At 40.5% G+C, this 26,541-nt stretch overlaps 2 protein-coding genes across 2 annotated transcripts; both read right to left on the bottom strand.

Annotated features, from left to right (window-relative positions):
* Window positions 1-3,531: 3,531 nt before the first annotated feature.
* Window positions 3,532-8,897, bottom strand: LOC146668242 (ubiquitin carboxyl-terminal hydrolase 12-like). The gene is made up of 18 exons (XM_085410127.1): window positions 8,871-8,897; window positions 8,617-8,672; window positions 8,249-8,318; window positions 8,056-8,139; window positions 7,509-7,564; window positions 7,099-7,189; window positions 6,951-7,013; window positions 6,741-6,841; window positions 6,561-6,617; window positions 6,329-6,460; window positions 6,113-6,236; window positions 5,875-6,026; window positions 5,670-5,769; window positions 5,453-5,529; window positions 5,164-5,272; window positions 4,548-4,605; window positions 4,221-4,378; window positions 3,532-4,134 (listed from the first exon to the last, which is right to left on the bottom strand). The coding sequence occupies exons 1-18, from the start codon at window positions 8,895-8,897 to the stop codon at window positions 4,129-4,131; spliced, it is 1,521 nt and encodes a 506-aa protein (XP_085266253.1). The 3' UTR covers window positions 3,532-4,128.
* A 6,100-nt stretch (window positions 8,898-14,997) lies between these two features.
* Window positions 14,998-24,236, bottom strand: LOC146668241 (ubiquitin carboxyl-terminal hydrolase 12-like). Its single transcript, XM_085410125.1, has 23 exons — window positions 24,134-24,236; window positions 23,878-23,990; window positions 22,411-22,479; window positions 22,134-22,311; window positions 21,955-22,039; window positions 20,334-20,414; window positions 20,080-20,135; window positions 19,712-19,781; window positions 19,519-19,602; window positions 18,975-19,030; window positions 18,565-18,655; window positions 18,417-18,479; window positions 18,207-18,307; window positions 18,027-18,083; window positions 17,795-17,926; window positions 17,579-17,702; window positions 17,341-17,492; window positions 17,136-17,235; window positions 16,919-16,995; window positions 16,630-16,738; window positions 16,014-16,071; window positions 15,687-15,844; window positions 14,998-15,600 (listed from the first exon to the last, which is right to left on the bottom strand). The coding sequence occupies exons 5-23, from the start codon at window positions 21,988-21,990 to the stop codon at window positions 15,595-15,597; spliced, it is 1,611 nt and encodes a 536-aa protein (XP_085266251.1). The 5' UTR covers window positions 21,991-22,039; window positions 22,134-22,311; window positions 22,411-22,479; window positions 23,878-23,990; window positions 24,134-24,236; the 3' UTR covers window positions 14,998-15,594.
* Between the last annotated feature and the right edge of the window lie 2,305 nt (window positions 24,237-26,541).

Here is a 26,541-nt window from a genome sequence, read left to right as displayed (position 1 = left end):
GGCTCCACGCAAGATCTCATCCCGTGGGGTCAAAATGATCATGAGAACGGTGAGCAAAGATCCCAGAACCACACGGGGGGACCTGGTGAATGACCTGCAGAGAGCTGGGACCAAAGTAACAAAGCTCACCATCAGTAACACACTACAACGGCAGGGAATCAAATCCCGCAGTGCCAGACGTGTTCCGCTGCTGAAGCCAGTGCATGTCCAGGCCCGTCTGAAGTTTGCCAGAGAGCACATGGATGATACAGCAGAGGATTGGGAGAATGTCATGTGGTCAGATGAAACCAAAGTAGAACTTTTTGGTATAAACTCAACTCGTCGTGTTTGGAGGAAGAAGAATACTGAGTTGCATCCCAAGAGCACCATACCTACTGTGAAGCATGGGGGTGGAAACATCATGCTATGGGGCTGTTTTTCTGCCAAGGGGACAGGATGGCTGATCCGTGTTAAGGACAGGATGAATGGGGCCATGTATCGTGAGATTTTGAGCCAAAACCTCCTTCCATCAGTGAGAACTTTGAAGATGAAACGAGGCTGGATCTTCCAACATGACAATGATCCAAAACACAGCGTCCGGGCAACAAAGGAGTGGCTCCGTAAGAAGCATTTGAAAGTCCTGGAGTGGCCTAGCCAGTCTCCAGACCTCAACCCCATAGAAAATCTGTGGCGGGAGTTGAAAGTCCGTGTTGCTCGGCGACAGCCCCAAAACATCACTGCTCTCGAGAAGATCTGCATGGAGGAATGGGCCAAAATACCAGCTACTGTGTGTGCAAACCTGGTAAAGACCTATAGTAAACGTTTGACCTCTGTTATTGCCAACAAAGGTTATGTTACAAAGTATTGAGTTGTATTTTTGTTATTGACCAAATACTTATTTTCCACCCTGATTTACGAATAAATTCTTTACAAATCCTACCATGTGGATTCATGGATTTTTTTTTCACATTCTGTCTCTCACAGTTGAAGTGTACCTCTGGTGCAAATTACTGACCTCTGTCATCATTTTAGGTGGGGGAACTTGCACAATCGGTGGCTGACTAAATACTTTTTTGCCCCACTGTATGTTGTCTCCTTGACCTGGAGACAACATATAAGATGACACCGCCATGGACCTCAACCAGCAGGCTTTGTGTTACCTGTTTCTTTATACAGGAGCATGTAGGGGTGGACTGCCTTTTTATTTGATTACCCTTTTCTCATGTTTTTGTTAGTTAGGGACATTTTGGGGGACGTTATACTCTTACTTGTTAAACACATGCTCCCATCCACTCTCTTGGTCCAGAAGCTCCATAATCCAAGTGTCCCAACTCAGGTCTGATGGCATTTTTTCAGTGGTGTTTTTAACCTCTTGGGAACTTTCACTACATTCCTTACTTGATGCAGAAAGAAGAAACGAGTCAGGGATGCATAGCAAGCACAACAAGACACCAGCAGCCCAAACCTTTCACCAACTGAAGACATTTGCAGCACCATAAAACATGACAGAGAAGAGCTGGGACTATGTGAAAGGGTGAAGTGCTGCAGTAAAGTTGCAATGGTCCTATCTTTTATACAGTCTATGGTTCACTCTATTCGATTACCCTTTTCTCATGTTTTTGTTAGTTAGGGAGATAAGACATTGTCATTTGGTTTTATTCTTTTCATAAATAAGTTTTGTACATCCTTTAGATACGGTCCCTTTTGTTTGTTGTTTTGGGGTCCACCCCGAAGCTGTAGTTCGCTCCTTTCCTTTGTTAGAATTCAATCACTGTGAAAAAAAATCACCGTCAAAATTGTACTGGTTGTGTGATGTGCTGCTTAGGGTCAGACAGGGGTGGATCACCCTTATATTATGGTCTGGCCACCCTTAGACAGGCCATAACACTAACTAAAATGAAAATTAAAACTAGACTTATAACTGGCTGGCTGGTGTCCTTGGGTCTGAACTGTGGGCTCCTCTTTCCAGGTGTTCGTACTGCCTGAGTGGCACCAAGGTGTGCTGTCTTGCCTCTTTTGGGTTTTCTGCATGTTTCTGGCTCAACATGCAAGTATCCACTTCTTGACGTTCGCTGTTGGTTGCAGCCACTTGAGGTTTTTGGGCTCATTTGGGTTCTCAACACTGGGCGACTTTGATGGGAGTGAAAGCATCCTCACAACATAAATCACCACACTACCTGCTTTTGTTTCAGGTTTTTTCTTTATCCTTGTTAACATGTTTGGGTACTGGGTTTACCTCTAATGCATTTTGTGCTCCAAAAGCTGTTATTTTGTGCAGCTGTGCTCCAAAAGCTGTTAGCATGACCTTTCTTATCATTAGATTGTGCCACACCAGCACCTGAGAGAAAAGCTTTGAGTTTGATTTTGTGTTTGTGTTTTGCAGGCACTCAGGAGAATAAGTCATGATGTTTCTTGTGTTTGTCATGTTAGTATCTCAGTGCTTGTCAATCACCAGTCAACAGTGTCACCACTGTGAACAACATCCTGCGACTGTTTGAGCCAAAACCTTTGAGAAGTCCCTGCAGCCGCTTCAAAACTCATCACTGAGCTCGATCTCTCTTTTAACACGCTGGAGACAACAATGAAAGATGACTTTCTTTCATATGCTGCTTTGAGGGCTTTGTTCGTGAACAACAACAGAATCAAAACCATCCATGAAGAGACATTTCACCCGCTGATTAATTTGGAGAAACTGGACTTCCACAAACCAGTTGGAGACTTTGTCTTCTGGATGGTTTCAGAACCTGATTTCTCTCCACTATTTCAATCTTTTGGGAAACAAATATACAACACTGGGTCCGGTTGTTGTTAACTGATCTTGACTTTGTTGATTAAACGTTGCAAACCGGCCTTCAGTGTGTCCTGTACATGAGGTCATTTAGTACACCACAGCACGGTGAGTTTTTTGAGCTGATGAAGTTCAGCCAAAACAGGAAACATGCAGCAGGAGACAGTAACTTGTTAAAATGTTATAAAAGGTACAATTAAAGATTTTCACCCTACAGGGTTGTCAATGATCCAAGGATAAATGTCTAATTTGGTCAAAAGTTTATAAGCCATTTCTGGAGAGACTGCAGTGGAAATGTTGTCACTTTTGGACTTTGCTACCTGCAGCTAAACATTTGCAGCTAAATCATTTATTTAAAAGCAGAAGCTGCAACTGATCGAGTGAATGTTTGTCTGAAAACTTAAACTGAACTCCAAGCGTACCATTGCTCCAGCTTACCATCTTTACCTGAGTGAATCAGTTTGTTGAACAATCTAAATGATTCAGAAACTTCTGTGACATCAACTTAACTAAGGCTCATTACAAATTTCACAAAACACTGCTGAATACTTTTAATATTTTTTTTATTAGTTATTTTTGTTTTGTTGTTATTTTGATTTTAATAAAACAAAATAACATAAAGAATCAAATTGTTTCTTTGTTTTTTTAAATTTAATTTATTTTACAAATAAATTAATAATAATATTAATAATAATAACAACAAATTAGTGCTGTCAGCGTAAACGTCATTAGTTAAAATGACGTTAACGCTGACAGCACTAATTTGTTGTTCCAGAGAGCAAGCCAAACACTGGTCTAGAAAAGGACGATCTCTAGTAGTGCTGCACTACTAGTAGATTTTGTTTTAACCTCCTAGGACCTGGTGTCCACATATGTGGACATAACATTTATGAGACCAAAATACAAAATTTTGCTCTTCAAAAACCTGATATCCACTTATGAGGGAGGACATTACACTGCCCCTGTTCAATCGAACTTTAAAATGAATGTCCTCATATGTGGATCTCATTTTTTTGAGAAACAAAAAAAAGATAGTCCGAATCTGATGTCTTTGTTTTCACATTCATCGGATCCCAATCAACCCAAATGGCACAGAGAAATTAAAAATGCATGCCATGAAAGAGTTCAGGTCTTAGGATGTTAAAAATGTCCCTGCTGATGAGACCAGTGAATGTGGGGCGACGGTGGCAAGAAAAAACTCCCTCCTGGAGGAAGAAATCTTGGGAGGACCAGGCTCTCTGGGAGGACCCTCCCTCCTGAGGGCAATACTTACCAGTACTTGTCCTCCAGTGTGCGATGGTGGGCTGGGACGAGTGTTGTTTCTTCTCAGCATGATGATGACCTTCCTTCCATTTCCTGTTTCAGAACTGAGAATGAAGACAAAACTGGTTAACAAGGTAACAGGACATTTAAAAATTCTCTCACTTCAGGATGAGATGCTGTGTCTTCTTACGTTTCTCTTGTAAAACAGCATGTAGGCCGAGTGCTGCTGTTCCTCACAAGCTGCCGATCCGGTTGTGTGGAGCACCTGTGCGTCATTATAGGTGAGCCAGCGATCTGATGTAGAGTGCTGACTCTCCTCAGGATGGACAGAACTACAGATGTAGTGTCCTGAAATCACATTAAGACAAATGAATCCAACTTCTGGAAGTCAGCTGATTCAAGCAAACAGTGATTTTGACTTAGTGCTTCTTAGAACATCAAAAGCTTTTGTGTGTGAGTCCTTCACTGAAAAGTAGAAAGTTTTCATTTTCTGTTTGTAACAAGTCTGTTGTTTTACCTGATTCTGTGCCTCCATAATGACTGATGATGCTGACAAGACTATAACAGCCACCACCCTGAGAAGGAACAAATCCAAAGAGTGTTAGTTTCATAAAGTCTCACATCAGAGCCATAATTAAGCTGATTTGCTGAGGCTACGTCCACACTAATGCGTTTTCGTTTGAAAACACATCGTTTTCTCTCCGCTTTGACCTCCCGTCCACACTGAGACGGCGTTTTCCTCAAGGAAAAACACAGCATCTTGAAAACGCTCTCGAAAACGCAGACTTTCTAAAACGATGATGCATTTTAGTCATGTGATGCAGTCATGTGAGCAATTAAACAAAGATAGCCGAGTGCATTTTACAGCAGTTGTTTTGATTGCTCTCAACTTTGACAGCCCTAAAAAAGATTAATATCAGTTTGTACATGCTCCGGATAGCTTTTCTTCAAATTCTGTAATCCTCACTCACTTTTGCGCATGCGCAGGACTGGAACGTAAGCGTTTTCGGCCGTTTCAATGCAGACGCACAACTATTTGAAAATGACTGAAAACGCTAGTGTGGACACGGAGTTTTCAAATCTATCAGGGCTAGTGTGGACGTAGCCTGAGACGTTCTGCAGTCTGTTTTTACCTGATTGGATGGCACCACCAAGTCCCTCTGCAGCCTGACGGGGTCATCCACCTTCTTAATGTTGTAGGTTTGTGTAAAGCCAAACCTCTTCAGATGCAAGATCAGGACTCTGGCAGAAAAGAAGAAAAAAAACACAAACAAGGTAGAAAATAAGAAGAATGAGTGTCAAACACAAACAGAAGATGGGAGAAAACGACTGCTCAAGTATTGTCTCGAAAAACTCTGATATTTGATGCGCCACAGTTTGGAAACCTGGTCAGTCGATCACTTCTGATGTGACCTTACTCACCTTGGCAGTGTATCAAAAGACGACTTCAGTTCTGAGGCCGTCCCTCCACAATCACAGCGAAATTCTATTTCTTGTTCCTGAACAACAGCACAGAGAAAACAGGCTTTATGGTAGAAAGAAATCTCAACATATGCACACACACATACGCACAAACACTAACAAAAAAGGTGTGTTAAGATCGCTGACACTACAACTCTATTGGAATTTGTGATCTTACCTTCAAGTATGTCTCTAACATGTTTATAATAGACCCCTCTGGAACAAGGTCAAGAGACAAGCTGGTGAAGTCCTCGTGCTGTGATGATTGGTGACCACAGCTACACATTTCAGGAGTAACGTAGTTAAAGTAAAGATCAGGTAGGTGGAAAAGAGGTATATGAAAATATTGCAACCAGCTCTGCGTTTCTGAAAGACAGGCTTACCTCTTGCATGTCCTCATGTTTTCCATTTTAAAAATGTGATGCTCTTCTACTGGGCAGGTATAACTTTGGCCCAGGAGAGCTGCGTTCCTCTCCAGGTGAGGTGCGAGCCTTTTGACCTCATTGAGGAACAATGTTAGGAATTCATGAGCGTCCTGAAAGAAAAGCAGAGAGATTTAAAACAGTACATCAAAATCAGAAGGTAAAGCAAAAAAACAAAATGTCCAAATAGCTGACGCACTTTCTGTGCACTGCCGGTGTATTCAGGAGCTTGACTGCTGAATGCCTTCTTAAAAGCTCTTAGGTGGTGATCTTTAAGGCCATAATCTGTTGACTCATGACAGTCCCTGACATCAATGAGCCTTCTGTAGAAAGGAAAGGGTAAACAGACATTTCTGCTGTTAGATCTCTTTGTTCTTCAGGTTTTTGAAGAAAGTAGAAGGTTGACGTAGCGCACCTTAAGAGCTGAGCTTCTGGATCTGTGCTCCACAAAACCTCCTGACGCCTGATGTCTCTTATGAACTCCTCAATGTTGAGGAGGCTCTGCAGGCAGGAGTTCATGTAGCAGGTGTTTCCGATGTTTGGAAACCTGACACACACGCACAACGTTTACAGTATCAGTGTAAAAGAATTCATTTTCTCCACTTTGACAAAGTGAGCTTTGGTCTTTGTGCACCACGTGTACTCACCCGAAGCAGTCTATAGTCCCAGTTTGACTGTCTATTATTTCTCCACCGCATGCTACACTGCTCCAAAAAGGTAAAAACACAAACACAAAATTAGGAAAGATGTCAGGATGCTGAGCAGTGTATGTGCATGGATGCATGAGCTTTGAAGTTGAAACATTTTGGAGGACGTCTTTCTCTTACCTGTTAAACACATGCTCCCATCCACTCTCTTGGTCCAGAAGCTCCATAATCCAAGTGTCCCAACTCAGGTCTGCTGGGATCGTTTCCGTGGTGCTTCTTACCTGATATAAATATATAGGACATAGCTGTGTGCCTCATTGCTCTTAATTGCTCTCATTTAACTGTGATGAGTAAATGCTTGATGACAGTGACTCTTTCCATAAAACATACCTTCCCGGATTTAAAAAGAGTCTTCACAGTGTTGCTCTCTGCCTCTGCATCGCTGTCAGTTTGCTGCAGAGGACGAACAAACATAAGTTTATTAAAAAGTACATTTTAAAGAGAATGTGTATTTCATATGTTTTGTGTAAAAGCAAACCGAGGAACAGCAGAAGATGTGTCTCCATTTTCTCTTCTTTTGGCCATTTTCAGGGTTAGCTGGTGTGGCAGCAACAGAAGCATCCGGGATGCTGATGAGGACAAAAGTGTAAATGTTGTGGAAATTTATAAGAAGGAGTACATTTTGCTAATACAGATTGCTAATAAAAGTGAATAACTGTAATGGAATACCAACATGAACAAAATCATGTATTTTATACATTTACACTCTACATTTTCAAACGCTAATCTCTGCATCCATATAAATAATAGACAAGACTAGAAGGAGTAAAAAAGATGTAAATACACAAGGTGGAAGAAAAATGCCAATAAAAGGGAAATAAAAGAGCTCCAACCAAACCACTGCTATAAATATCTCCAGCAGCATTAAAGACTGGCGCATTTCTTTACCTCTGATGAGACGTAGAAGGAATTTCCTTCTCTGCCACGTTTTGTTTGTGTAATTTCTGTTTAGAAACAAGAAAACCAACATCAGTAATGGCATAAAACAAACATACCAAGTGGGTCTCTCCATGAAAAGTGTCCAGTTAGAAAATTTGGTATTATTTCATATTATTTATCACTTTAGTGAGCTGTCAGCTCATGAAGCAGATATATAGGAATATCTTTAAATAAAATAAAAACAATTTATTCATGCCTTAAATTGAGTTTTAAAGTTTGTCCTATGAGATACAAAATCCTTCATTTGGTTCTGATCAAAATTCAGTTTTTACAGAAATCATCCATGAAGCTTCAAAAATGCTTATTCACCATAAAAAATATTTAGAGAAACATCCTGCAAGTCTCTTCGAACTTACCTTTCTGTGAAAAAAAAAACGTTTAAACATCTTTGAACTTAATTTGAGGACATAGCTGTGTGCTAAATTGCTCTTAATTCTTCTCATTTAACTGTGATGAGTAAATGCTTGATGACAGTGACTCTTTCCATAAAACATACCTTCCAGAATTTAAAAAGAAACCAGCGACACTTTTTTTGTGTCTTCACAGTGTTGCTCTCTGCCTCTGCATCGCTGTCAGTTTGCTGCAGAGGACGAACAAACATACGTTTATTAAAAAAGTAAAGTCACTTTAAATTAACAAGTGCAATTTAAAGAGAATGTGCATTTCATATGTTTTGTGTAAAAGCAAACCGAGGAACAGCAGAGGTGTCTCCATTTTCTCTTCTTTTGACCATTTTCAGTAACAGGAGCATCCGGGATGCTGATGAGGACAAAAGTGTAAATGTTATTTTTCAAAGTGCAAATTTTTAACAAGGAGTACATGCTGGAGATTGCAGATAAAAATTAATAACTGTAATGGAACAAAATCATGTATTTTGTACATTTACACTCTACATTTTCAAACGCTAATCTCTGAATCAATATAAATTATAGACAAGACTAGAAGTAGTAAAAAAGATGTAAATACAAAACACCAATAAAAGGGAAATAAAAGAGCTCCAACTCAACCACTGCTATAAATATCTCCAGCAGCATTAAAGACTGGCGCATTTCTTTACCTCTGATGAGACGTAGAAGGAATTTCCTTCTCTGCCACGTTTTGTTTGTGTGGTTTCTGTTTAGAAACAAGAAAACCAACATCAGTAATGGCATAAAACAAAGTATATGGTATGAAAATACAAAATCCTTCATTTGGATTCAAAATTCAGTTTTTACAGAAATCATCCAAGAAGCTTCCTTAAAAGTTTCAAAAATGCTTGTTTACCATAAGAAAATATTCATAGAAATGTGCTGCGAGTCTCTTCAAACTTACCTTTCTGTGAAAAAGAAGTTTAAACATCTTTGGACTTGATGTGATCGCAGCCAAAATCTCCTCAGCTTTGCAAAAGTTCAACTGAAAACAAGCAGTCAAAGGTTGTATATTTATAAACTTTCAGCATAGAATGTTCATACCCTGAACAGCAAACATCATCATTATGATGTATGGGGCAAATTTGCATATTTTGGAATGTATGCTCATTTGAACTGTATGGTGCTCGTCTCCAAGCAACTGCTACACAAAACAGGTCAAGTCAAGTGGCTTTTATTGTCATTTTAACCACGTGCAGAGGTGCTGTACAGAGTGAAATGAGACAGCGTTCCTCCGAGACCCTGGTGCTATATATGACATATACGGACAAACCCAGGACTACATAAAGTGCAGTGTGCATAAATTGCAAAAATAAACAAGACAAAACAGTGCAAAACGTGACAGAACAGGACGAAACAGACACAAGACAATGGAAATGTGCAAAATGCTGAGTATTGTGCAAAAGTAACTTGGTGTCTGTATGTATGTATATGAGTGTGAGATACTGCAGATAAGTGCTTGGTAGTGACATGTGTGAAGGTGTGCGTGTGCCAGTGCAGTCACTGAGTGTTCAGGGGTCTGACGGCTTGTGGGAAGAAACTTTTCCGTAGTTTGGTAGCGAGGGCCCGGATGTTGTGGGACCTCTTTCCAGAAGGCAGCAGGGTGAAGAGTGTGTTTGAAGGCTGTGTGGGGTCCTCTAGCAAGCGGGTGTTATAAGGAGGGGAGAGGGGCTCCAATGACCTTCTTAGCTGCTCTCACAATCCGTTGTAGGGTACTGCGATCCAATATGCTGCAGTTACCATACCAGTCAGTGATGCAGCTACTTAGGATGCTCTCATTAGTCCCACTGTAAAAGGTGGTGAGAATGGATGGTGGGAGATGGGCTTTCCTCAGCTTCTGCATGAAGTAGAGATGCTGCTGGGCCTTCTTGGTTATGGAGCTGGGACTGGGCAAATCTTAAACTTGAAAGCCAGGTCAGAGCTGTTGTAAGATCTAGCTTTTTTCATTTGAGGGAATTAGCCAAAATAAAGCCTATCTTATCGAAACAGCATTTTGAGACAGTAATCCATGCCTTTGTTACTTCTAGGCTGGATTATTGTAACGCACTTTATTTTGGGGTTAGTGATGCGTCCATTAGGCGCCTGCAGGTTGTGCAAAATGCTGCAGCACGTCTTTTAACTGGAACAAAAAAGTTTGAGCACATTACCCCAATTTTAATTTCACTCCACTGGCTACCTGTACATTTTAGGATTGTTTTTAAAATTCTCTTATTTGCTTTTAAATCTCTTAATGGCCTGGCCCCCCCCCTACCTCTCGGAGCTACTACAACCATATACACCTCCCCGTTCCCTTAGGTCCGCCAATCAGCAGCTCCTTAAGGTACCAAAAACTAAGTATAAATCTAAAGGTGATCGTGCTTTTGCTGTAGTTGCTCCAAAGTTGTGGAATGATCTACCCTTGCATGTTAGGCAGGCCTCTTCTCTCTCTGAATTTAAAAGTCTTCTTAAAACCTATTTATTCGCTGAAGCCTTTGGCATTGATTAGAGGGGTTGACTCAATTTGTTTTGACATGTTTCAATTTATTTTAGTTTTTTAGTTATTTATTTTATCTTATCTCATTTTAATTTTCTTTACTTATGCTTTTAGCATGTACAGCACTTTGTGAACTCTGGTTTTATGTTAAAGTGCTTTATAAATAAAGGTGGTATGGTATGGTATGGTATGGTACTTTGAACGCCTCATTATAAACATCGAGCAACAGGGGACTTAACATATCCTCAAATGCTCTATAGAAATCCAATGGTAACCCATCTAATCCTGGAGCTTTATTAAGTGGCATACTGTTAATTGCACGGGTAATCTCCTCCACTGTAATTGGAGCATCTATAATCTGCTGGTCAGTAGTAGAAAGCTGTGGCAGGTTTAAATCAGTAAAGAATGCTTCGAATTTCTGTTCATCTAAACTACCTTGTGTAGAATAAAGATTATTGTAAAAGGCCCTGAATCCATCATTTACAGTGGGGCAAAAAAGTATTTAGTCAGCCACCGATTGTGCAAGTTCCCCCACTTAAAATGATGACAGAGGTCAGTAATTTGCACCAGAGGTACACTTCAACTGTGAGAGACAGAATGTGAAAAAAAAAAATCCATGAATTCACATGGTAGGATTTGTAAAGAATTTATTCGTAAATTAGGGTGGAAAATAAGTATTTGGTCACCTCAAACAAGGAAAATCTCTGGCTCTCACAGACCTGTAACGTCTTCTGTAAGAAGCTTTTCTGTCCCCCACTCGTTACCTGTATGAATGACACCTGTTTGAACGCATCATCTGTATAAAAGACACCTGTCCACAGCCTCAAACAGTCAGACTCCAAACTCCGCCATGGCCAAGACCAAAGAGCTTTCGAAGGACACCAGGAAAAGTATTGTAGACCTGCACCAGACTGGGAAGAGTGAATCTACAATAGGCAAGCAGCTTGGTGTGAAAAAATCAACTGTGGGAGCAATCATCAGAAAATGGAAGACATACAAGACCACTGATAATCTCCCTCGATCTGGGGCTCCATGCAAGATCTCATCCCGTGGGGTCAAAATGATCATGAGAACGGTGAGCAAAGATCCCAGAACCACACGGGGGGACCTGGTGAATGACCTGCAGAGAGCTGGGACCAAAGTAACAAAGCTCACCATCAGTAACACACTACAACGGCAGGGAATCAAATCCCGCAGTGCCAGACGTGTTCCGCTGCTGAAGCCAGTGCATGTCCAGGCCCGTCTGAAGTTTGCCAGAGAGCACATGGATGATACAGCAGAGGATTGGGAGAATGTCATGTGGTCAGATGAAACCAAAGTAGAACTTTTTGGTATAAACTCAACTCGTCGTGTTTGGAGGAAGAAGAATACTGAGTTGCATCCCAAGAGCACCATACCTACTGTGAAGCATGGGGGTGGAAACGTCATGCTATGGGGCTGTTTTTCTGCCAAGGGGACAGGACGGCTGATCCGTGTTAAGGACAGGATGAATGGGGCCATGTATCGTGAGATTTTGAGCCAAAACCTCCTTCCATCAGTGAGAACTTTGAAGATGAAACGAGGCTGGATCTTCCAACATGACAATGATCCAAAACACACCGCCCGGGCAACAAAGGAGTGGCTCCGTAAGAAGCATTTGAAAGTCCTGGAGTGGCCTAGCCAGTCTCCAGACCTCAACCCCATAGAAAATCTGTGGCGGGAGTTGAAAGTCCGTGTTGCTCGGTGACAGCCCCAAAACATCACTGCTCTCGAGAAGATCTGCATGGAGGAATGGGCCAAAATACCAGCTACTGTGTGTGCAAACCTGGTAAAGACCTATAGTAAACGTTTGACCTCTGTTATTGCCAACAAAGGTTATGTTACAAAGTATTGAGTTGTATTTTTGTTATTGACCAAATACTTATTTTCCACCCTGATTTACGAATAAATTCTTTACAAATCCTACCATGTGGATTCATGGATTTTTTTTTTCACATTCTGTCTCTCACAGTTGAAGTGTACCTCTGGTGCAAATTACTGACCTCTGTCATCATTTTAGGTGGGGGAACTTGCACAATCGGTGGCTGACTAAATACTTTTTTGCCCCACTGTATGTTGTCTCCTTGACCTGGAGACAACATATAAGATGACACCGCCATGGACCTCAACCAGCAGGCTTTGTGTTACCTGTTTCTTTATACAGGAGCATGTAGGGGTGGACTGCCTTTTTATTTGATTACCCTTTTCTCATGTTTTTGTTAGTTAGGGACATTTTGGGGGACGTTATACTCTTACTTGTTAAACACATGCTCCCATCCACTCTCTTGGTCCAGAAGCTCCATAATCCAAGTGTCCCAACTCAGGTCTGATGGCATTTTTTCAGTGGTGTTTTTAACCTCTTGGGAACTTTCACTACATTCCTTACTTGATGCAGAAAGAAGAAACGAGTCAGGGATGCATAGCAAGCACAACAAGACACCAGCAGCCCAAACCTTTCACCAACTGAAGACATTTGCAGCACCATAAAACATGACAGAGAAGAGCTGGGACTATGTGAAAGGGTGAAGTGCTGCAGTAAAGTTGCAATGGTCCTATCTTTTATACAGTCTATGGTTCACTCTATTCGATTACCCTTTTCTCATGTTTTTGTTAGTTAGGGAGATAAGACATTGTCATTTGGTTTTATTCTTTTCATAAATAAGTTTTGTACATCCTTTAGATACGGTCCCTTTTGTTTGTTGTTTTGGGGTCCACCCCGAAGCTGTAGTTCGCTCCTTTCCTTTGTTAGAATTCAATCACTGTGAAAAAAAATCACCGTCAAAATTGTACTGGTTGTGTGATGTGCTGCTTAGGGTCAGACAGGGGTGGATCACCCTTATATTATGGTCTGGCCACCCTTAGACAGGCCATAACACTAACTAAAATGAAAATTAAAACTAGACTTATAACTGGCTGGCTGGTGTCCTTGGGTCTGAACTGTGGGCTCCTCTTTCCAGGTGTTCGTACTGCCTGAGTGGCACCAAGGTGTGCTGTCTTGCCTCTTTTGGGTTTTCTGCATGTTTCTGGCTCAACATGCAAGTATCCACTTCTTGACGTTCGCTGTTGGTTGCAGCCACTTGAGGTTTTTGGGCTCATTTGGGTTCTCAACACTGGGCGACTTTGATGGGAGTGAAAGCATCCTCACAACATAAATCACCACACTACCTGCTTTTGTTTCAGGTTTTTTCTTTATCCTTGTTAACATGTTTGGGTACTGGGTTTACCTGTAATGCATTTTGTGCTCCAAAAGCTGTTATTTTGTGCAGCTGTGCTCCAAAAGCTGTTAGCATGACCTTTCTTATCATTAGATTGTGCCACACCAGCACCTGAGAGAAAAGCTTTGAGTTTGATTTTGTGTTTGTGTTTTGCAGGCACTCAGGAGAATAAGTCATGATGTTTCTTGTGTTTGTCATGTTAGTATCTCAGTGCTTGTCAATCACCAGTCAACAGTGTCACCACTGTGAACAACATCCTGCGACTGTTTGAGCCAAAACCTTTGAGAAGTCCCTGCAGCCGCTTCAAAACTCATCACTGAGCTCGATCTCTCTTTTAACACGCTGGAGACAACAATGAAAGATGACTTTCTTTCATATGCTGCTTTGAGGGCTTTGTTCGTGAACAACAACAGAATCAAAACCATCCATGAAGAGACATTTCACCCGCTGATTAATTTGGAGAAACTGGACTTCCACAAACCAGTTGGAGACTTTGTCTTCTGGATGGTTTCAGAACCTGATTTCTCTCCACTATTTCAATCTTTTGGGAAACAAATATACAACACTGGGTCCGGTTGTTGTTAACTGATCTTGACTTTGTTGATTAAACGTTGCAAACCGGCCTTCAGTGTGTCCTGTACATGAGGTCATTTAGTACACCACAGCACGGTGAGTTTTTTGAGCTGATGAAGTTCAGCCAAAACAGGAAACATGCAGCAGGAGACAGTAACTTGTTAAAATGTTATAAAAGGTACAATTAAAGATTTTCACCCTACAGGGTTGTCAATGATCCAAGGATAAATGTCTAATTTGGTCAAAAGTTTATAAGCCATTTCTGGAGAGACTGCAGTGGAAATGTTGTCACTTTTGGACTTTGCTACCTGCAGCTAAACATTTGCAGCTAAATCATTTATTTAAAAGCAGAAGCTGCAACTGATCGAGTGAATGTTTGTCTGAAAACTTAAACTGAACTCCAAGCGTACCATTGCTCCAGCTTACCATCTTTACCTGAGTGAATCAGTTTGTTGAACAATCTAAATGATTCAGAAACTTCTGTGACATCAACTTAACTAAGGCTCATTACAAATTTCACAAAACACTGCTGAATACTTTTAATATTTTTTTTATTAGTTATTTTTGTTTTGTTGTTATTTTGATTTTAATAAAACAAAATAACATAAAGAATCAAATTGTTTCTTTGTTTTTTTAAATTTAATTTATTTTACAAATAAATTAATAATAATATTAATAATAATAACAACAAATTAGTGCTGTCAGCGTAAACGTCATTAGTTAAAATGACGTTAACGCTGACAGCACTAATTTGTTGTTCCAGAGAGCAAGCCAAACACTGGTCTAGAAAAGGACGATCTCTAGTAGTGCTGCACTACTAGTAGATTTTGTTTTAACCTCCTAGGACCTGGTGTCCACATATGTGGACATAACATTTATGAGACCAAAATACAAAATTTTGCTCTTCAAAAACCTGATATCCACTTATGAGGGAGGACATTACACTGCCCCTGTTCAATCGAACTTTAAAATGAATGTCCTCATATGTGGATCTCATTTTTTTGAGAAACAAAAAAAAGATAGTCCGAATCTGATGTCTTTGTTTTCACATTCATCGGATCCCAATCAACCCAAATGGCACAGAGAAATTAAAAATGCATGCCATGAAAGAGTTCAGGTCTTAGGATGTTAAAAATGTCCCTGCTGATGAGACCAGTGAATGTGGGGCGACGGTGGCAAGAAAAAACTCCCTCCTGGAGGAAGAAATCTTGGGAGGACCAGGCTCTCTGGGAGGACCCTTCCTCCTGAGGGCAATACTTACCAGTACTTGTCCTCCAGTGTGCGATGGTGGGCTGGGACGAGTGTTGTTTCTTCTCAGCATGATGATGACCTTCCTTCCATTTCCTGTTTCAGAACTGAGAATGAAGACAAAACTGGTTAACAAGGTAACAGGACATTTAAAAATTCTCTCACTTCAGGATGAGATGCTGTGTCTTCTTACGTTTCTCTTGTAAAACAGCATGTAGGCCGAGTGCTGCTGTTCCTCACAAGCTGCCGATCCGGTTGTGTGGAGCACCTGTGCGTCATTATAGGTGAGCCAGCGATCTGATGTAGAGTGCTGACTCTCCTCAGGATGGACAGAACTACAGATGTAGTGTCCTGAAATCACATTAAGACAAATGAATCCAACTTCTGGAAGTCAGCTGATTCAAGCAAACAGTGATTTTGACTTAGTGCTTCTTAGAACATCAAAAGCTTTTGTGTGTGAGTCCTTCACTGAAAAGTAGAAAGTTTTCATTTTCTGTTTGTAACAAGTCTGTTGTTTTACCTGATTCTGTGCCTCCATAATGACTGATGATGCTGACAAGACTATAACAGCCACCACCCTGAGAAGGAACAAATCCAAAGAGTGTTAGTTTCATAAAGTCTCACATCAGAGCCATAATTAAGCTGATTTGCTGAGGCTACGTCCACACTAATGCGTTTTCGTTTGAAAACACATCGTTTTCTCTCCGCTTTGACCTCCCGTCCACACTGAGACGGCGTTTTCCTCAAGGAAAAACACAGCATCTTGAAAACGCTCTCGAAAACGCAGACTTTCTAAAACGATGATGCATTTTAGTCATGTGATGCAGTCATGTGAGCAATTAAACAAAGATAGCCGAGTGCATTTTACAGCAGTTGTTTTGATTGCTCTCAACTTTGACAGCCCTAAAAAAGATTAATATCAGTTTGTACATGCTCCGGATAGCTTTTCTTCAAATTCTGTAATCCTCACTCACTTTTGCGCATGCGCAGGACTGGAACGTAAGCGTTTTCGGCCGTTTCAATGCAGACGCACAACTATTTGAAAATGACTGAAAACACTAGTGTGGACACGGAGTTTTCAAATCTATCAGGGCTAGTGTGGACGTAGCCTGAGACGTTCTGCAGTCTGTTTTTACCTGATTGGATGGCACCACCAAGTCCCTCTGCAGCCTGACGGGGTCATCCACCTTCTTAATGTTGTAGGTTTGTGTAAAGCCAAACCTCTTCAGATGCAAGATCAGGACTCTGGCAGAAAAGAAGAAAAAAAACACAAACAAGGTAGAAAATAAGAAGAATGAGTGTCAAACACAAACAGAAGATGGGAGAAAACGACTGCTCAAGTATTGTCTCGAAAAACTCTGATATTTGATGCGCCACAGTTTGGAAACCTGGTCAGTCGATCACTTCTGATGTGACCTTACTCACCTTGGCAGTGTATCAAAAGACGACTTCAGTTCTGAGGCCGTCCCTCCACAATCACAGCGAAATTCTATTTCTTGTTCCTGAACAACAGCACAGAGAAAACAGGCTTTATGGTAGAAAGAAATCTCAACATATGCACACACACATACGCACAAACACTAACAAAAAAGGTGTGTTAAGATCGCTGACACTACAACTCTATTGGAATTTGTGATCTTACCTTCAAGTATGTCTCTAACATGTTTATAATAGACCCCTCTGGAACAAGGTCAAGAGACAAGCTGGTGAAGTCCTCGTGCTGTGATGATTGGTGACCACAGCTACACATTTCAGGAGTAACGTAGTTAAAGTAAAGATCAGGTAGGTGGAAAAGAGGTATATGAAAATATTGCAACCAGCTCTGCGTTTCTGAAAGACAGGCTTACCTCTTGCATGTCCTCATGTTTTCCATTTTAAAAATGTGATGCTCTTCTACTGGGCAGGTATAACTTTGGCCCAGGAGAGCTGCGTTCCTCTCCAGGTGAGGTGCGAGCCTTTTGACCTCATTGAGGAACAATGTTAGGAATTCATGAGCGTCCTGAAAGAAAAGCAGAGAGATTTAAAACAGTACATCAAAATCAGAAGGTAAAGCAAAAAAACAAAATGTCCAAATAGCTGACGCACTTTCTGTGCACTGCCGGTGTATTCAGGAGCTTGACTGCTGAATGCCTTCTTAAAAGCTCTTAGGTGGTGATCTTTAAGGCCATAATCTGTTGACTCATGACAGTCCCTGACATCAATGAGCCTTCTGTAGAAAGGAAAGGGTAAACAGACATTTCTGCTGTTAGATCTCTTTGTTCTTCAGGTTTTTGAAGAAAGTAGAAGGTTGACGTAGCGCACCTTAAGAGCTGAGCTTCTGGATCTGTGCTCCACAAAACCTCCTGACGCCTGATGTCTCTTATGAACTCCTCAATGTTGAGGAGGCTCTGCAGGCAGGAGTTCATGTAGCAGGTGTTTCCGATGTTTGGAAACCTGACACACACGCACAACGTTTACAGTATCAGTGTAAAAGAATTCATTTTCTCCACTTTGACAAAGTGAGCTTTGGTCTTTGTGCACCACGTGTACTCACCCGAAGCAGTCTATAGTCCCAGTTTGACTGTCTATTATTTCTCCACCGCATGCTACACTGCTCCAAAAAGGTAAAAACACAAACACAAAATTAGGAAAGATGTCAGGATGCTGAGCAGTGTATGTGCATGGATGCATGAGCTTTGAAGTTGAAACATTTTGGAGGACGTCTTTCTCTTACCTGTTAAACACATGCTCCCATCCACTCTCTTGGTCCAGAAGCTCCATAATCCAAGTGTCCCAACTCAGGTCTGCTGGGATCGTTTCCGTGGTGCTTCTTACCTGATATAAATATATAGGACATAGCTGTGTGCCTCATTGCTCTTAATTGCTCTCATTTAACTGTGATGAGTAAATGCTTGATGACAGTGACTCTTTCCATAAAACATACCTTCCCGGATTTAAAAAGAGTCTTCACAGTGTTGCTCTCTGCCTCTGCATCGCTGTCAGTTTGCTGCAGAGGACGAACAAACATAAGTTTATTAAAAAGTACATTTTAAAGAGAATGTGTATTTCATATGTTTTGTGTAAAAGCAAACCGAGGAACAGCAGAAGATGTGTCTCCATTTTCTCTTCTTTTGGCCATTTTCAGGGTTAGCTGGTGTGGCAGCAACAGAAGCATCCGGGATGCTGATGAGGACAAAAGTGTAAATGTTGTGGAAATTTATAAGAAGGAGTACATTTTGCTAATACAGATTGCTAATAAAAGTGAATAACTGTAATGGAATACCAACATGAACAAAATCATGTATTTTATACATTTACACTCTACATTTTCAAACGCTAATCTCTGCATCCATATAAATAATAGACAAGACTAGAAGGAGTAAAAAAGATGTAAATACACAAGGTGGAAGAAAAATGCCAATAAAAGGGAAATAAAAGAGCTCCAACTCAACCACTGCTATAAATATCTCCAGCAGCATTAAAGACTGGCGCATTTCTTTACCTCTGATGAGACGTAGAAGGAATTTCCTTCTCTGCCACGTTTTGTTTGTGTAATTTCTGTTTAGAAACAAGAAAACCAACATCAGTAATGGCATAAAACAAACATACCAAGTGGGTCTCTCCATGAAAAGTGTCCAGTTAGAAAATTTGGTATTATTTCATATTATTTATCACTTTAGTGAGCTGTCAGCTCATGAAGCAGATATAGGAATATCTTTAAATAAAATAAAAACAATTTATTCATGCCTTAAATTGAGTTTTAAAGTTTGTCCTATGAGATACAAAATCCTTCATTTGGTTCTGATCAAAATTCAGTTTTTACAGAAATCATCCATGAAGCTTCAAAAATGCTTATTCACCATAAAAAATATTTAGAGAAACATCCTGCAAGTCTCTTCGAACTTACCTTTCTGTGAAAAAAAAACGTTTAAACATCTTTGAACTTAATTTGAGGACATGGCTGTGTGCTAAATTGCTCTTAATTCTTCTCATTTAACTGTGATGAGTAAATGCTTGATGACAGTGACTCTTTCCATAAAACATACCTTCCAGAATTTAAAAAGAAACCAGCGACACTTTTTTTGTGTCTTCACAGTGTTGCTCTCTGCCTCTGCATCGCTGTCAGTTTGCTGCAGAGGACGAACAAACATACGTTTATTAAAAAAGTAAAGTCACTTTAAATTAACAAGTGCAATTTAAAGAGAATGTGCATTTCATATGTTTTGTGTAAAAGCAAACCGAGGAACAGCAGAGGTGTCTCCATTTTCTCTTCTTTTGACCATTTTCAGTAACAGGAGCATCCGGGATGCTGATGAGGACAAAAGTGTAAATGTTATTTTTCAAAGTGCAAATTTTTAACAAGGAGTACATGCTGGAGATTGCAGATAAAAATTAATAACTGTAATGGAACAAAATCATGTATTTTGTACATTTACACTCTACATTTTCAAACGCTAATCTCTGAATCAATATAAATTATAGACAAGACTAGAAGTAGTAAAAAAGATGTAAATACAAAACACCAATAAAAGGGAAATAAAAGAGCTCCAACTCAACCACTGCTATAAATATCTCCAGCAGCATTAAAGACTGGCGCATTTCTTTACCTCTGATGAGACGTAGAAGGAATTTCCTTCTCTGCCACGTTTTGTTTGTGTGATTTCTGTTTAGAAACAAGAAAACCAACATCAGTAATGGCATAAAACAAAGTATATGGTATGAAAATACAAAATCCTTCATTTGGATTCAAAATTCAGTTTTTACAGAAATCATCCAAGAAGCTTCCTTAAAAGTTTCAAAAATGCTTGTTTACCATAAGAAAATATTCATAGAAATGTGCTGCGAGTCTCTTCAAACTTACCTTTCTGTGAAAAAGAAGTTTAAACATCTTTGGACTTGATGTGATCGCAGCCAAAATCTCCTCAGCTTTGCAAAAGTTCAACTGAAAACAAGCAGTCAAAGGTTGTATATTTATAAACTTTCAGCATAGAACGTTCATACCCTGAACAGCAAACATCATCATTATGATGTATGGGGCAAATTTGCATATTTTGGAATGTATGCTCATTTGAACTGCATGGTGCTCGTCTCCAAGCAACTGCTACACAAAACAGGTCAAGTCAAGTGGCTTTTATTGTCATTTTAACCACGTGCAGAGGTGCTGTACAGAGTGAAATGAGACAGCGTTCCTCCGAGACCCTGGTGCTATATATGACATATACGGACAAACCCAGGACTACATAAAGTGCAGTGTGCATAAATTGCAAAAATAAACAAGACAAAACAGTGCAAAACGTGACAGAACAGGACGAAACAGACACAAGACAATGGAAATGTGCAAAATGCTGAGTATTGTGCAAAAGTAACTTGGTGTCTGTATGTATGTGTATGAGTGTGAGATACTGCAGACAAGTGCTTGGTAGTGACATGTGTGAAGGTGTGCGTGTGCCAGTGCAGTCACTGAGTGTTCAGGGGTCTGACGGCTTGTGGGAAGAAACTTTTCCGTAGTTTGGTAGCGAGGGCCCGGATGTTGTGGGACCTCTTTCCAGAAGGCAGCAGGGTGAAGAGTGTGTTTGAAGGCTGTGTGGGGTCCTCTAGCAAGCGGGTGTTATAAGGAGGGGAGAGGGGCTCCAATGACCTTCTTAGCTGCTCTCACAATCCGTTGTAGGGTACTGCGATCCAATATGCTGCAGTTACCATACCAGACAGTGATGCAGCTACTTAGGATGCTCTCATTAGTCCCACTGTAAAAGGTGGTGAGAATGGATGGTGGGAGATGGGCTTTCCTCAGCTTCTGCATGAAGTAGAGATGCTGCTGGGCCTTCTTGGTTATGGAGCTGGTGTTGAGGGAGCAGGAGTGGTTCTCCGCCAGGTGGACACCAAGAAATCTGGTGCTCTTGACGACCTCCACAGAAGATCCATTCATGTTAAGTGGGCAGTGATCTCACTGTGCTCTCCTGAAGTCAACGATCTCTTTTGTTTTGTCCACATTCAGAGACAGGTTGTTGACTCTACACCTCTACAGATGGCCCACAGTGCAACCCTTCAGCTTCCTAGTAGATGCACCTATATACAAATTTAAAGACCTAGGAGACTTACTTCTCGTCACAGAGTTGTAGCATTCACAACATTTTCAGAAAACTTGAACTCAAGGTCAAAGTCACTGATATTCAAACTGACCCCAGAACTTTAGTAGATGCACCAATGGCATCAATTCAAAATCCTGCCCCTCGTTCTCGACCAAGCTGAGTATACAATTATGAAACAATCATTTCCCATTTTATTTCACTATCTGTAACTAAGACAAATAAACAGTATTTGGGACACAAGTCACTATTAAAGTGGTTAGTGAGACTCCACATCTGATAACAGTATAACACACTGCTTATTTATGTAAAATTGTCATCAATAAATGTGTTCAAAACAGAAGCTACACTGGCTTTAAAAGTTTTTCTTAACTCTGACTACCTGTCTGCTCTTACCTGTTTCTTTTGCTCTCTGCTGTCTTCATCCTCCATCCAACTCTACAGCTATTGTTAGGGATGACATGATGAAACTGAAGGATGTCTGGGCACCGAAAAAAGAAAAGAAGAGAGATTGGATTAGGCTGCAGCTGGCGTGCCATTCTCTCACTTCAGGATGAGATGCTGTGTCTTCTTACGTTTCTCTTGTGAAACAGCATGTAGGCTGAGTGCTGCTGTTCCTCACAAGCTGCAGATCCAGTTGTGTGCAGCACCTGTGCGTCATTATAGGTGAGCCAAGGATCTGATGTAGAGTGTGGACTCTCCTCAGGATGGACAGAATTACAGATGCAGCAGCTGTTTCCGATGTATGGAAACCTGACACACAAACAAAAGTTTACAGTATCAGTGTAAAATAATTCATTTTGTCCAGGTTGAGAAGGTGAGCTTTGGTCCTTGTGCACCACGTGTACTCACCTGAAGCCATCTCTGGTCTGAATTTTATTTTCCATTATTTATCCACCGCCCAAATGTTTCACTACGCTACTGCAAAAAGGTAAAAACACAAACACACAATTAGACGCTGAGCACTGGATGTGCATGTATGCTAGTGATGTGACGTTCTGTATTGAGGCTCCGAAGCTTGTGTCGAGTAATGGAGGGGGCGTTTCCGCGATGAGCGTATCGAGGCTTGCTTCATTTATGGGAGGAGCTGAAAATGATGACGTCCGAAGCCTCGCTGCCCGGCTGTACCACGTGACTGGTTCATGAAGTGGTTCGAACTTTGCTGCGAGATGTGACAGCGATACAAACCCCTCAGACTTCAATCAAAATGTGGGTGTTTGATGGAGAGCTGCGGTTAGTGAGAGTTGGAGACAGCTGGGAGGCAGTTTGGAGGTTTATGAGAGTGAGGAGAGAAACTCAGGAGAGAATGGAGCCAGCTAAGAAGAGGAGGATGTCCTCCCCTGTGTGGGAACATTTTGATCTTATTCCTCCCAACAAGGTATTTCTACAGAAGATGTATTTTCATAATACTGATGGTGCAATACAATTTAAGTTAAGCTGTATTTACTTTTGTACAAGGTGAAGTGTTTGCTATGTGCCAGGGAGCTGGGATATAACAACAACACCTCATCCATGCTTAGGCACTACAGAGCTTTGCATGAGAATAAGGGGAACACCGATTGTGGAGCAAGACCAGGTGAGCCATCAAATGCCATGATAATAATAGCATGCCGTAATGTTACTAAATGATATAACAATATTATACAACTGTAATAAGTTACGTGTGTGATATTTATATTTGTGCTTTGTTTTTATTGTCTTTCCTCAGGAGAACAATCTCAAATAGATGAAGACCTGGTTAGCATGGTGATTGAGGACTCCCAGCCATTTAGCATTGTGGAGGACAAAGGATTTATAAGATTTGTTAAATCATTAAATCCTAGCTATGTTCTCCCCACTAAAAAGGTCATAAAAGCAGTGAAAATTTAGTTTTTACTGAATAAAATATGGGCAGGACTGACGCCTCAGTGTGTAGCTGTCCATACCTCAACGTTACAAAAGCACAACCACTGTCCACACCCCAACCACACCTCACCTCACAGTAAATGATCATTTCCATTTTAAGCATTTCCAAATAATCATTTTCCATACTGCCAGTATAAATATACACAGTATACTGCATCACTACAATATACATGTTTTACACACTCCTTTTGTTGTTGACATTTACAGGCTGTGTGCAAAAGGCCACACTCTTCAAATTCATGCCAACTAATATTTTTACGTCCAGTAGGTGTCCTACTAGAGCAAATGAAGCTTCAAGAAGCTTTGCGCTGGGGTGAACCAATTGGATGAAAAGCTTCAGTGCTTCATCTGCCCATCACTAATGTATGCATGAGGTTTGAAGTTTAAACATTTTGGGGGACGTTATTCTCTTACTTGTTAAACACATGCTCCCATCCACTCTCTTGGTCCAGAAGTCCCAACTCAGGTCTGATGGCATTTTTTCAGTGGTGTTTTTAACCTCTTGGGAACTTTCACTACATTCCTTACTTGATGCAGAAAGAAGAAACGAGTCAGCGATGCATAGCAAGCACAACAAGACACCAAACAAATATTCTCTCTCTGGAGAACAGCATTCGACCACCAATGCTTATTTTGACCCGCAATTTGCCAAAGTATTAAAAGCACTTACCTGGGGTTGTCTGTAATTACACCCTGGGGACATTCTGGTTGTCCTGCTCGGGGGTAGATGACCTGCACTGGATCCTACGAACTTCCTGTTAGCTTATAGTGCATTAGCTAACAGGCATATTAGCTAAAACTGACTGAAGCTCAAACAGGCTAAAAACAACATAAATAAAACCCTCAAGGATTTATTTTGGTATAGCAGTTGAGGTGGTTAAGTTATCTGTGCCTTGATATCTCTCTTAGGCTGAAAACACGAAGGGTCCGACCCCCAATTCCTTTACTCATTGCTGTTAAAGTTAAGCTAACATAGCCTGTTTTGGGTCTCCAAGTTAGAAAACGTTACACCGATTAGAGTAAGACTCATGAGTTGAATTGTAGTTACGTTACAGCTTGATCCCCAGTTTTGGCACACAGTTGAGCATATTATTTAAAATCAAATTAAACAATATTAAAGTCAGTTTATGGTAAGGTAAATAATATTTTACATTTTTCTTCAGTCAGCTATGTTGTGTGAACAGGGTCTGCAGAACAGCTAGCCTATTTTGACACCTCATTGACTTTAACAGCACTAATCTTATTCCCTCCGGGGGGGTTTTCAGCACCAGGTCTTTTTTTTCTTATTGTAATGCAGTGTTAACTCTGTGTTGTGGTGTCTCTTCTGATGTAATGTGTACACGCGGGTGGATGACCATGGAAAAGTCCGAACAAAAGGAGGATGAGGCTCATTATCAGCGTAGTTATGAACCCTGTAAACTACTAAACATTTTCAAAACTGAAATATGAAACTGAAACAAGCAAACTGTCACTGCACTAACTAAAACTGAGCTGGATTAAAAACAAAAAGTGAAATTACTTAGAATTAATTAGAAAATACTTGAGTACAATAACAGTATTATTGTCTCTGCTTTGGTCTCTTGACCACTAGATGGCAGCAAATGCATAGATTTCCATGACTCTGGCTTAAATAATTAAAAGGGCATTTTGCCCATTTCTTTTTTCTCGCATATCCTTATTTTTTTCTTTTCTTATTTTTTATCATAGCTGGGCATCCCTATTTCCTTTAAAACATTTCAAATCCATATTCATATGCTTTCACTCAATTTTAGGGCAGAATATATTACAGCTGTTTTTTATTTCTTCTTCAATATTTACATTGGGGGGGATTTGAGTTTTGAAACTGGTGAAATCTCCACACAAATAATTTAGTTTTTGGCTATTTCCTGTTACTGTTGCTCCTGTGTAAGTTCAAGTAAGTTCAAGTGATGTTCTTGTGTATGAATTTATAATGCACTCACACACACACATACTCTGCTGGTGGCCTGAGCATCACTGCTCAGTATGTGGGTGGTCTTGCCAGGTGGAGGAGAGAGCGATTAACACCAGGCCTGCCCAAAGGGAAAAGAAGGAGCGAGGGAGAGAAAATAAGAGACGTAAGACAAGATAGACATCTGTCTGCCAGATGTGCTGGGAATAAAGAAGTTAGTTTATGAAATAGACAGAAGGGAATGAAAAGGGTTTTGGTCATGGCACTCACTGACAACTGTGTTGGCTGTGACTGAAATAATACTTATTCTGTCTGTGATTCATGTTCAGTTGCTCTTTCTAAATTTCCTGTGTGTGTGTGTTTGGTCTTTCTTGTCTGTCATCTTGTTATATTCATAACACAAAGACAGCCACGTACTCACTAACACTTGCTCTCTTTCCATCTCTTCTGCTGTTCGTGCAGACTGCAATTACAGCCTACAGTATAAACCAGTGATGACCACCTGTCAAAACATGTCCAGTAAATGTGTGTCTGTTAGGAAGGTGTTGAGGGGAGGGAATGAAACAGGTTTTACATACAGAGGAACAAAATACTGGTTCCAAGTATAAAGTCATTTCTTTGCATTATTTAATAGCCACTAAAAATACTCTAAAATTTTTATTGTTGAGAACTTACACTACATGGATAAAAGTAATGGGCCACACCTCTCAATCTTTGAATTCAGGTGTTTTTAGTCTGCTTTTACAAACATTAGTGAAAGACTAAAGAGCTCACTGAATTGGACTGCGTTGCTGTTATAGGATGTCGCTACAGGAATTCCTCTGGCATTAATATCAGTATAAGAAGGTGTTTTCAGGGTAATGAAAATGTACTCAAAAGAAAGTTTCATTTGCACAACTTTTAAAAAATTTCATTTCATTTATTGAAACTAATGAACTCGTTTCAAATCAAATACTCTTTTTTTCCCCTTGAATTTGAAGCCCAACTTTGAAACAAACATGTCATACTTTCCTTCCCTGATTTGCAGTGTTTGGTTTCTTTATTTGGTGATCTTATAGAAGTATTACATGATATTTGCAAATTCTTCCTTTGAGGTTCAGCTTTTGGTTGAGCGTCTTTTCTTTTCTTCCCCCCCCCCCCCCCCCCAG

This window comes from Rhamphochromis longiceps, linkage group LG6 (genome assembly GCF_057381845.1).
Source record: "Rhamphochromis longiceps isolate RC_006_pf linkage group LG6, R_longiceps_female_GT1.1, whole genome shotgun sequence".
Classification (NCBI taxonomy): domain Eukaryota; kingdom Metazoa; phylum Chordata; class Actinopteri; order Cichliformes; family Cichlidae; genus Rhamphochromis; species Rhamphochromis longiceps.
The sequence above is the reverse complement of the archived record's forward strand: the minus strand, read 5'-3'. Positions and strand labels throughout refer to the sequence as shown.